This window comes from Chiloscyllium plagiosum, unplaced genomic scaffold (genome assembly GCF_037043375.1).
Source record: "Chiloscyllium plagiosum isolate Xiang-an unplaced genomic scaffold, Cpla_swu_hap1 HiC_scaffold_20, whole genome shotgun sequence".
In the NCBI taxonomy this organism is placed as follows: Eukaryota; Metazoa; Chordata; class Chondrichthyes; order Orectolobiformes; family Hemiscylliidae; genus Chiloscyllium; species Chiloscyllium plagiosum.
Genome location: NW_028270158.1, coordinates 55232833 through 55245473, shown reverse-complemented (window position 1 = coordinate 55245473; position 12641 = coordinate 55232833). Strand labels below are relative to the sequence as shown.

The window sequence follows — 12641 nt, the reverse complement described above, 5'->3', positions numbered from 1 at the left end:
GTGGAACTTTTGGTATTCAACCTGGTTTTTATTTGCATTTTCTACCTACAACTGTCATAAACGCTCTCTCTTCATGACCTTGATTTCTAGCTCATCCAGGGATCTTTGGCTTTGCTTATCCTATTTCCCTCTCTCATGGAATAGACCTTCACTGTGCCATAACACCTCTTCTTTGAAAGTATCCCATTGTTCAGATACTGATTTTCTTGCCAAGATTTGATTTAATTGTAATTGACACCGATCCTTTTTTACCCCATTGAAATAAATTTTGCCAATTGATTATTGTTACTGTTTTTCCTTTGACCTTTTCCTTAGCCAGTATAAATCTTATGATATAATGATCACTCTTTCCTAAATGTTCTATTACTGACATTTGACCCATTTTGCCCACCTCATTCCCAATAACCTGGTCTAGGATCACCTCATTGTAATGAAAACATGTTGGTATAGAAAACTTTTCTCAAAATGTTCAAGGAAGTCTTGCCCTTCATTGCCTTTAAATTATTGGTATTCCATTTATATTCAGATAATTGAATTTGCCCATAATAATATTTCCATCATTTTTGCACCGCCCTAATTTCCTTACCAATTTGTTCCTCTGCATCCTTCGCACTCGTTGGTGGATGGCTGACAGACAACACGAAACAATGTAGCTGTGCATTTTTTCCCTTAGCTTTATCCAAATAAATTCTGTCCTTGACCCCTTTGGTGATGTCTTCTTTCCCCAATATAACAATTTTCCCCTTTTATCAATGCCACCATTCCTCCCCTATTCTTCCTTTCCTATTTTTCCTGAACACTTTGTGTCCAGGAATACTGGACACTCAATCCTTCTCTTCTTTGAGTCAGCTCTCTATTATAGCCATGGCTTTGCTTGTTCACCTGGCAATCTGCACCTGCATTCATCAGTCTCATTTGCTACATCCTGAGCATTAACATTGATAGACGTATATATATAGGCCTCTAAGCTCGTAAGCTGTCATTGATGATTCATTATAGCATGACAAGTTTTACTGTGGAACCAAACCTCTGAACTATGATAAATCCTCCAAAACTTCCAGTTGATCAATCTAACTACCTTCAAGCTTGCTACTAATCACTTCAGTCTCATTTATGTCTCCTTATCTCAGGATCATCTTGGCTGTATAAATTTACAACTCAATGAAAAAAAAAGTCAAACAGGCATGAATAACACTTTGTGCAGATTCAGCAAATGTTAAACAGGATAGTCAGCTATATTATACCCGGTGCATTAAATGTGAAAATACCTTGTAAATTAACAACTTTAGCTATTTCATTATTTATAGTCATTGTAAAAATCCCACCATCCAAAATGATATAAGATTAAACCAAATCTTAATAATAGATCACATGTCTCCAATGTCTTAAAGTTCTTCCATTTGGTTGTGTTTTGGCATCTATTTATGCATGTAGTTTTCCAGCTTATTCAAGGTGAATCAGAGGTTACACTTTCATAAAGAGGGATTGCTACTGTGCAGATGTAGGAAGGAGTTCACATCTTAAAGGTAACTGGAAAGGTTAACTTCTTAGAGGCAGAGAACCAGTGAATGGCAAGACATGTTGTTGGGGCAATCCAATTACAAATATACATAGGCAGTTTTCATTATAAATAGAGCTATATGAATTTCTAATGAAAAAAAGAATGCATGCTAATGAACAATTTTAACAAATGGACAGATGACTAGAATGTTTCCCTAGTAAAACTAAACATTTGCTGGTTTATTTCATAGTAATTAGAGCACAGAAATGTATGTTCCATACAACCACTATAATGAATATTATAGCAATGTAAAACACATATTATTCTGAAGCCACAAAATGGCTAAGTAAATGTTGACTGACTCCTTTTAGGGATCTGTTCAGGGACAGTAGACATGCTGTCACTGGTATTCCAATTTTAGAGAATCTCTTTATTTTTTTAATGGGCCATAACCTAAACAACCAAATCCATAATTTCTCAAAGTGCTGATTATTTCTCCAAGAAGTACTACAAAACTGACCAAACAAGTCAATGAACAGATTGAATCACCTTCAGCTACAGCAAATGTCTAAGCAAGTTGTTTTGGTGTCAGAACACAAAATGGTTTAAGGAAAAACACAGCTTCAACTATCAGCCCAGCTATGACCCAGGTTGGAACAACATTCCATCTTGTTGGGCATTTAAATGTTATTCTTGTAAGCTGCAAGTTTCAAAAATTTATGTTTTACAAATGTCTTCTCAAAAAAATGGTGTGGTACATTGAATCCAGCCAGGACTAGTTCATGGAGCATAGCCACATGATGTTGATGTGGAAAATGGTTACTAACAGTAGTAATATTCCTTTGTAGTTGAGATTGAGATACATTGCTGGACAGTTATGAGTTGTCTTTTGTTTTGCATCTAACTTATCCCATATCAGAGCACGGAATGATTGTTGTTGAAGCTAGCTGTTAAATATAAGTGTGCTATTTGCATAAGACATAAGAAAAAGAAACAGAATTAGGCCATTTGGCCCATTCAGTCTGCTCTGCTATTCTATCTTGACTGATGTACTTCGCAGTCCCATTCTCATGCCTTCTCCTCTTAACCCTTGATCCCCTTATTAATCAGTGAGTTCCCAGCTGAATCTCCAATTTAAGAATAAAATTGACAGTTATGCAACACATTCTCTGTTATATACATGCTTAAGTATCAAGTTATTCTATATGTAGGAAAAATAATCTTAATAGAAAGGTAGGGTTTCAACTTGTTGCCTGTGTCTTAAACTGAAATCATCCAAGTCTCTTAGCAATTCAAGCAGTGTGGCCCATTTCTTGAGAAATAAAATTGAAAAGCAAGAAAGCCACATTAAACTTGCCTAGAACCTTAATTGCATTGTACATCATAGAGGTTGGAGCTCTTTTCTCTACAAAAGGGAAAGCTAAGTGATGATATGATAGAGGTTTTAATAAAAATATAAAAGTTTGAAGGGTCAACATGAATGAAGATAATGTGTCCACGGATGCGGGAGTCCAAAACTAACAGCAATAAATATAAGGTAACCGTTAATAAACACAATAGAGAAATTAGGAGAAAGTTCTTTACTCAGATGAAACTGGTCACTACAACAAATAGCACTGATGCATTTAAGCAGGACCTAGATAAACACAAAGGGGAGACTGAATTAGAGTGATATGTTGATAGAGTTTGATGAAGAGGGATGACGTGGCGTTTGAATGAATGATTAATCTAAGCGTGGATCATTTAGACCAAGTGGCCACTTTCTGGCCTGTAGGCTGAAAGCAACTCTTTCCATTGATTTTAACCAGAAATTGTTAAAGACTGAATAAAAGGTATAGAGGGCCTGATCACTGCACCCAACATCCATTGGAAACAATAGCAGCTGTGTTCCACCTCCAAGGCTTTAGTTTAATGTCTTATGCAAAAGGTGGAAATGTTCATTCAGACTGATTGGGTAGCAGATATTTGCATTCTCTTTTATGTAGAATTAATTTTGAGTCATCCACTACTGCAGTCAGTAAAAAATTAAAGCTGATGCTGCACTTCTGCAGATGGAGGTTGTAGCTGACTAAACTTGTCACCTAATTCCACAGAATATGTAAATATCTAAAATTAATTATAGCTCACTTTGAAGGACAGCTTCAGTCACCTATCCTTAAATTGCAGGATGACATTTTCCATTGAAAAGGAATAAGGTGATGAAATGCTTTTATAATAACAAGTTTAAAATCGCTGATCTCTGCAATAATTAAGGAATTTGTGAATATGGTATTCATATTTTTCGAATCTTTCTGATTAAAGGATAAGTCTTGGCCAAATTACTGTTGGAGCACCCGCTTGTCTTTGTAGTACAGTGGGATCTTTGAGACAGAGGCAGGCAGGCCTTGGTTGAAGGTCTGAATCAAACGATGGTACTTCCAGCAGCTCAGCACTCTGTTAACACAGCACTGGAGTATCAGCCTGGATTGGTTTGTTTTCAAATGCCAGGAGTGAGGCCTGAACTTACAAAGTTTGTGAGAAGATTTGTAGCTCGGGTGCTTGTTGTTGTGGTTCTGTTCGCTGAGCTTGGAATTTGTGTTGCAGACGTTTCGTCCCCTATCTAGGGGACATCCTCAGTGCTTGGGAGCCTCCTGTGAAGCGCTTCACAGGAGGCTCCCAAGCACTGAGGATGTCCCCTAGACAGGGGACAAAACGTCTGCAACACAAATTCCCAGCTCAGCGAACAGAACCACAACACTGAACTTACAAACTTCAGATCTAGATGTGAAAATGCCAGGAGCTGAGCCACAGGTGACACCTAATATGAATTTGAAGCTATTTATCCAAAATTAAGAAGAAACAAAAGCTGTGTTACATAATTAAGGTGGATGAGCTGTTGTTGTAAAACTAAGTGGTACTTACAATTGGTTACCCATATAGACTCCCTAGACTCCGCCACTTCTGAATCAGTAAAATCAGACAATGAAAAGAGCGAAAAAATTGCATTTACATAGTACTTTTCACATCCACTGGACTTTCAAAGCATTTTGTAACCAACTAAGAACTCTTGAAGTGTTGTCAATATGGAAAATGCAGCAGTAAATTATGTGTCCAACAGACTTCTATAGACAAAATGCAACAACAACTAGGCAATCCATTTTTATAGTGCAGATTGAGGGATAAAGACTGGCTGTAATACATGCTCTCTGCACTTTGTTAGAAAAGTGCCACGTAATTTTTATATGCAGCAAGGCAAGCAAAGGGTTCTCCATTTGACATCTCATCTAAGAGACAGGAACTCTAAAGCTGCAGTATACCCTCAGTACAGCACTGGAGTATTAGTGATCAATTTGTGCTCAGGTCCTGGGCTGAGACTTGAATTCAGAACTTTGAACTCAAAGGTAATAGTGTACCTAACTGAGCAACAGCTGACAGAATGAATTTCGGCTCAAGTGAGATGGCGAGACAGAAGATTTTGAATCTAAATTCTAAGGTTAAATTGCCTGCGCTATCTAGGAGTGCTCCTATCAGATTAAATTTTATTATGGAAATATCATCACTGAAATTAAAATAGAAGCATTTTTTCACCAAAGGAACCTTTACATAAATAAACTTTAATAGTTCTGTTTTTTAATGATTAAAATGTAAGACCAGGACACAAAAATTAACATTATTTTTGTTTGTTCACATCAGATTCAGTTGCCTGTGTTGATCCTGAAGAATGTATAAAGGTGTGTGGCACTGAAGTGGGATGCTCTAACATTGCTTTCCCAAAACTCGTGATTGAGCTGATGCCTGATGGTAACTTTATTTACAAGTTTTTTTTTATCCCGTCAATGATTATAAATGAACAAGTCTCACAGAGGAATATGGTCAAAAAAGAAGCAGCCAGAATAAAAATGTACAGAATGTTCTCGTGAGCTCTTGTACATTCTTTCTCATTCAGAATCGCTGAAGATTGCAGAAAAAGAAGACACAATGAACTGAATAACCATCACCAATGCTGTTTGATAAAATAAAAAATGCATATTGCTGAGAAAAGAAATTCAGTTTGAAATGTTCTTATAGTCGCCATTTTCCCTGAAGACCAGTTTATCACTTTAAAAGCCGAGGTTTAGTGTTGACCCTTGCTCACCCATTGGTCATACAGCAATACAGCAGGATGGTGAGGATAACTACATCTGTAGCAGTTGAAATGTTTACCTTGGTGACTATCCATAGGCACGTCATGGCTGATGTGAAGACAACTTGATCGTGCGATTTGCTGTTGCTCGATTTTCGACAAGTGAAGTCATAATTAGTTATGCCTACACCCAACAGCATAAACATGATAGACAACACAATGATGTAGCAACAAAGAGGAAGTTACACCCAAAGCAGTCTGGCTAGATACATTATTGTTACTCGTTAGTCCTGTTTCATCAGATTGTTATGCTCTATTTGCAGAAGAAAATGGATTTATTTTACTCTCCATTATAAATAATTAGAATACAATAAGTTGTTTCAATAAGGACATTGCATAAGGATGAATTATGTGATGAACCAGAAAGGAGTAGGAAAGCACAGAAGTGATTCTATTGGATTATTAATCTTGAAACCTAGATTAATAATCCAGAATCATGAGACTTGTCACTGGGGATATAACTTCAATACAATTTGTAAATCTGGAATAAAAAGCTAGAATCAGTAGTAATGGCTATGAAATCACTGGACAGTCTCAAAGACCCACACGCTTCACTATTGTCTCCTTGCCTGGTCTGGTCTATATGGGATTCCAGGCACGCAGCAATGTAATTGACTCTTAAGTGTGCTTTGAAACTCCCCTTGCAAACCATTCAGTTCTATTCAGGAAGGTACATCACAACAGCTTCTCAAGCGGAATTCAGGGAGGCCTTCACAGTGATGTCCACATCCTGTGAGTGAATAACAAAAAAAATTGATCACTTGGACAAATGAAGCCACCAGGCAGAGGCTGACTAGTTGCACACAGCAAAGGGGCCTGCGGGAATGAAAAGATGAATAAGTTTCCTCCAAGCTAAACAGCAGTTTGCCTTTATATAACCACTTTAATATAGTCAAATTTCCTGAGGTGCTTCACAGCAATGGTTATCAAATGAAATTTGACATGGACCCACATGAGGGTTTCAAGTCAGTTGAGTATGCACAGAAAGACAAACCACTCTGATCTCTAAGGGACAAATTTCTCATGGTTGCAGTAGGGACAAAAATGGTTAAGTCAAGGACAGAATTATTACCTTATCGGCCACTCATTCTCATTCTTTGGGGTACTTGGTACTAAATGTTTGAAGTTTATAGAAATTAGGGCTGTGAGGAAAGAGCAGCAATTAATAGGTTTAGAGAGCTGGGATAGGTACACTAGGCTGAATGGTCTCCTACTGCACTGCATGATTCCATAAATTGTAATTAAATTTGCTACCAGCTGATACCAAACACACCCACAATAAAAAGATATTTGCTTGACCAGTGGAGTTCAGCATTAGGTACATACTTATAGCAATGCCCAGTTTGATATTTTCGGAAAGCAATAATGACCTGCAGACAGGTACAACTATTTAAATAATTCAAACAATTGGATACTGGCATTGTTGAAATTCCCTTCTCACGGAAGAATGAAAGCTATTTGCTTTGATTCGTTCATGAGATATGGGTGTTTATTATCTGTTAAGAATCAACAATATTACTGTGGATCTGGAGTCACATGTAGGCCAGGCTGGATAAGGATAGCAGTTTTCACATGAGCGAATCAGCTGAGTTTTTAAGACAATCGGCAGTGGTAATAGATATTTTCTAGTTAACCTGTTCAGATCTGTTATTTATATCTCTGTAGCAGGTGGGTCTTGAACCCTAGCTTCATGCTTCAAAGGTAGGGATATGACACTAGCCCCTGTGCCATGACAGTCCCAAGTATTTCTATAAAGGTAAAGCTAGTTATGCAATTCACTTGTTTCCTGCTTAGTTCTAGAATGGGTTCCATTGTATGGGACAGTTCTTGTAATTTCTATGTGAAATCGCTCCCTGCTCCATTCAAACAACAAACATTTCTTTTAAGTACAATTTAACCAATTACATGGGCCAGCAATGGCCTCGTCGTATGATTAATCCAAAAACTCAGCTAATGTTCTGGGGACCTAGGTTAAAATCCTGCCACAACAGATGGTGGAATTTGAATTTAATTTAAAGAGTAAAATCTGGCATTAAGAATCCACTGATGACAACGAAACCATTGCTGATTCTTGGGGAAAAAATCCACTAATGTCCTTTAGGGAAGGAAATCTGCAGTCCTCATCTGGTCTGGCCTCTTTGTGGTTCCAAACCCACAGCAATGTGGCTGACTCTTAACTGCTGTCTGATTGACTGAGTAAGCCACTCAATTCAAGGGCAGCCAGTGACGCCCACTTCCCATGAGTGAATTAAAAACAAAATTACGCAAAATGATGTGTTTATTCATCTGTTCTCCTTTTTCCCGTGTCTTATCAATCATGCCTTTGTTACCCCTTCACTCGTGTATGCATCCCTTAGGTCAGTTTAATGTTATCCTGCATCCTCCCACAAACAACACTCACTCAAAGCTGGTATCCAAGCTCCAAAGTTCAGCTCTCCCCCCGTCGTCACTAACCTATTTTGACTCCTGGTGTGATTTTATTTCATTATTGCGTTTGGTTACAAATCTCTCCATGGTATTATCCCCTCCCAATCTCTGAGACCTCCTGAGGTTATTGCACTCCTTTGCTTGTGGCCTTTTAAATATTCCCAATTTCCATACTTCCCCCATTGCAGCCATGCCTTGTGTTGCCTGGGCTTTAAGCATTGGGATTCCCTCCTGAAATTTCTCCATCTCCCCCTCTCCCCTGCTTTAAGATGATTTTAAAATCTTCCTCTTTGACCAAACGTTTGCTAACCTGACTTCGTAACTCCTCATGTGACTTGATATCAAATTTCACATGATAAATATTCCTATGAAGCACCCTGGGAAATTTGACTATATTAAATTGGTACATAAAAGCAATCTGTGTTGTTGATCCAGTTGTCAAATGCGAGCCTAGCATTTTGCATTAACAAACTCACACTATCAGGAACTTAACTATTGGTGCTCTTCAAACTAATTGCAGGCCTACGTGGACTTATGATTGCAGTGATCATGGCTGCTCTCATGTCATCTCTGACGTCAATATTTAACAGCAGCAGTACATTGTTTACCATGGACATCTGGAGAAAGATTCGGAAGGATGCCAGTGAACGGGAATTACTGCTGGTTGGAAGGTAGGATTCATTGTGTTAGCCTCAGGTGGTATTTGCACAAAATAAATCCAGAGATAGCTTTTCTCTCAGTTGTAAAGTAACTATAGTCCTAGGGACCAACCTTTCATTAGAGAGACACAACTAGTGATGAATTTAAACTGAGGGTCACTGGGACTCATGTTGAGGCGGTGGAGGGTGGGGGGAGGCAAGGTTGAAAAAGTAGGACCTTCATGGTAACCTCAGCCAGTGCAGGAATTGAACATTCACAATTGGTGTCACTCTACATTGCAAACCAGCCGTCTGAGCTAAGCAACCCTTCTCAACAGTGCAAACTAAATACAAACTGTGCTGATGTGAATATTGAAGATGTGTGAAATGTCTAGAAATGAACCTTCCAGTTCAGCGAGCAAATGTACATCCAAAACCTCAACCTAAGCTACAAATCTTCTCAAAACTCGCTAAGAACATAATGCAGTTCTATCGAGGAGCATGTTATGAGGTGATGCCAGTAAAAGCAGCGGTGAGTTGCATAGTGGTGTAGTTCCTTGACCATGTTCCACTTGGACAATTTCTCCAGTACCAGGAATGAGGTAGGACAGGTTTCCTGGGACAAGGAGGGAAGCAATTAAATTTCAAAACGTCCCTAAAGAGCCATGAGCACTTTGCAGGTGGTGTATTGATCCAAAGGCAAGAATAAACACCATGTACCCCAGTGTCGCTCCTGGCTTGGGTTCTCAGCTTGACCTTTGGCTCCCAAGATGATCACAATGGGCCTCCTAGAGCCTCAGTCCTGGCTATTGGGTCCTGGATTGAATCAGAACTCCACCTGACCCAGGTGAATGGTGGTGGCCTTCCAGGGTCAGCCCAAGGGTATCATCATTACTCTAAGTCTGGAGTCACACAAAGACCGACTGGTTAAGTATGACAGATGTCATTCCTTAAAGGATGTTAGTGAACCAGATGGATTTTTCATGTAATCAAGCGCCAATAGAGAAATTGTGGAGCACAGCATAATCTGACTGCAAGGGAACATCTTTATCTTATCAAAGGATGAATGAGAGACTGACTGAGTAAGATTCTGATATAATACCATTGTGCTGACCTAGTAAGAGGGATTTGGATTGAGTCAAAAAAATCAACACGCACCTATGAGAACAGATGGATGAGAAATGCATGCTATTCTGTTATTACACACGGATTTGCAAGCCAAACCAAATCAGCCTCTCTATTACTAGGTTTGCAACAGGTGAAATTAAAACATTCAATGGCCATCAAAATTGCTCGGTTATTCCTAACCAGACTTTAGAAACAAATATTGTTGGACCCCAAATTTATATCTTCAAACAAAAATTAACAATTTATTATTAATAATGTACTTTCAGCAGTACACATGTAAACTACAAAGCAATCTAATTAATATTTACAATCTAAGCCTAATCATCTTTGAGCACCAGCCGTAATGATGACCATGATGTTTTCTGGCAATCAGACTATGCTGTGCTCCACAAAATCTCAGTTGCTCTTGGTGCTTGTTCCTGGCCTTTGAGATTGGCCATGGCAGGAGAAACCAAGAACTGGACTTGTCAGTCAGTATGCACTCTGTGATCAGTGTAACAAATTGGACACAAATTGCACTGAAACTCCACTCCACCTTAAAATCTAATGGCAATGGAAGGTTGACCCTGATCTATTTGGATACCTCACACATTTCCTGTTCTTTTTGTTTAGGATTGTGACAGTGATACTAGTTGCAGTGAGCTTGGTATGGATCCCAATATTGCAAAGTGCTAACAGCGGACAACTCTTTAACTATATTCAGTCGGTGACCAGCTATTTAGCTCCTCCCGTAACTGCAGTGTTTGTTCTTGCTGTGTTTTGGAAAAGAACTAATGAACCTGTGAGTAATTTGAGTCGGTGCTTCCAGCTGTCTCGATCCTAAATTCCATATTTACTTTCCTATGTCACTGAGCCACTCTATGTGTCTCTTCACCTTTAAGATGCTACTTAACAAAGAGACATAGAAGATGGATGCAGGAGTAGGCCATTCGATCTGAGAAGCCTGCTTTACCATTCAATATATAAATGGCTGATCAATGAGCTCAATGCCCTAATCCCGCCCTCCCTCCATATCCTTGACCTCTTTAATTATAAGAACTATATCCACCTCCTTTTTGAAAACACAATCTTTAGACCTCAATCACTTTCTGTGGTAGTGAATTCCACCAACTCACAATTCTTTGCGGGTAGAAATTTCTCCTTATCTCAGTCCTACAAATCTGCCTTCCTACAATATCTACCTCTTATACATAAACTATGGCTTCTGGTTCTGGACTCTCCCACCATCAGAAACATCCTTCCTGCATCTAACCTGTCTCCTCCTGTTAGAATTTTATAGGTTTCGATGAGATTCCCCCCGCGATCTTCTAAACTCCAGTGAATACGATCCTAACTGATTCGATCTATCATTATACATCAGTCCTGCCATCCCAGGAATCAAGTTGGGAAACCTTTGCTGCACTCCCTCTATAGTAAGACCATTCCTTCCTCAGATACAGGGATCAAAACTGCACATAATATACCAGGTGTGACTTCACTAATGCTCGGTATAATTCAAGCAAGACATCCTTGTTCCTGTACTTGAATCCTTTCACTGTGAAGGCCAACACATAGTTTGCTTTCTTTCCTGCTTGCTGCACCTGTGCACTTACTTTCAGCAACAGGTGTATGATGACACCCAGGGCTTGCTTAACGTTCCCCTCTCACAATTTCCAGCCGTTGAAATCTGCCTTCCTATTTTGGCTACCTTCCATTTCTCTGCCAAGCATTTGCCCACTTACTCAGCCTGTCCAAAACCCTTGCATCCCCCTCACACTTATCCTTCCACCCAGCTTTATGTCATTTGCAAATTTTGAGCTATGACATTTAGTTCCCTCATGTAAATAATTTACATACATTGTGAATAGCTGGGGACCTAGTACCGATCTCTGCTCTCCTAGTCACTGCCTGCCATTCTAAGACTTTAAAAATACCTCTTCAACCATAGGCCACCTGGTCTAATGTTGCCTTACACAAAAACTGGAAAAAAATAGAATTAATTGTTAGGTCTCACAATATTTGTGGAGCGAGAAACTCGGTTAACGTTTCAGAACAAGGAGCTTTTTCCTCAGGGTTTTTTTGGAATTTCCTAATATTTTGGCTTTTTATCTCCTTATGTGGCTTCTTGTCAAACTTTGCTCTTGGGAAATAGCTTGTGGCAATTTATTTTATTCAAGGTGTTATACAAATATAACTTTTTGAATCAAATTCCCATATCAAAGTGTTCAGATGTAGCCTATATCTCTTCATGATCTCATTCTGCAAGTGAGAATATTTCACAGAAAATCTTAAGCTTCTTTGTCATTATTGTTCATCATTACCAAATTCATAGAATTGTATAGTGCAGAAAGAGGCTAGTCAACATCATGAATCATCAGGCCTGGATTAGCTCTGAACCAGATGGTTGTTCACATTCCATTCCAGACACTTGAACAAAGTACCCAGATTAACATACCAGCACAATTCATTGGTGTTGCTGTTTTACAATGAGATATTGTATAAAGGCTTTGTCTCTCCTCTCAGGTAGATGTAATAGATTCCACAACTTTATATTTGAAGAAATTGGGGCATTTTTCCTGACGTTGCAAACAGTATTTATCCCTGAAACAACATTACTTTGAAAAAATGATGATCTGGTCTTTATCTTTTCTCTCCCTCAGTAACTTAGCCCTCAGACAGCTAACTTTATAGCTGGTGGATCTGACCATTGTTCTGATGTGGTATCAGGATAGAATAGAATGGAATAACCTTTATTGTAACATATACTCAATGAGCGCAGTGAAAAGTTTATATATCACCAATTGCA

General features: G+C 38.8%; 1 protein-coding gene across 5 annotated transcripts in view; it reads left to right on the top strand.

The window, feature by feature from the left end:
- The window catches only part of LOC122560524 (sodium/mannose cotransporter SLC5A10), a 147028-nt gene that overhangs the window by 119839 nt on the left and 14548 nt on the right, over positions 1-12641 (top strand). For all 5 annotated transcript variants that reach the window (XM_087997961.1, XM_087997963.1, XM_043711228.2 and 2 more), the window contains 3 exons: positions 5174-5281; positions 8611-8761; positions 10469-10637. In XM_087997961.1, coding sequence (XP_087854087.1) covers positions 5174-5281; positions 8611-8761; positions 10469-10637 — 428 coding nt within the window. The remainder of the gene's footprint in view (positions 1-5173; positions 5282-8610; positions 8762-10468; positions 10638-12641) is intronic.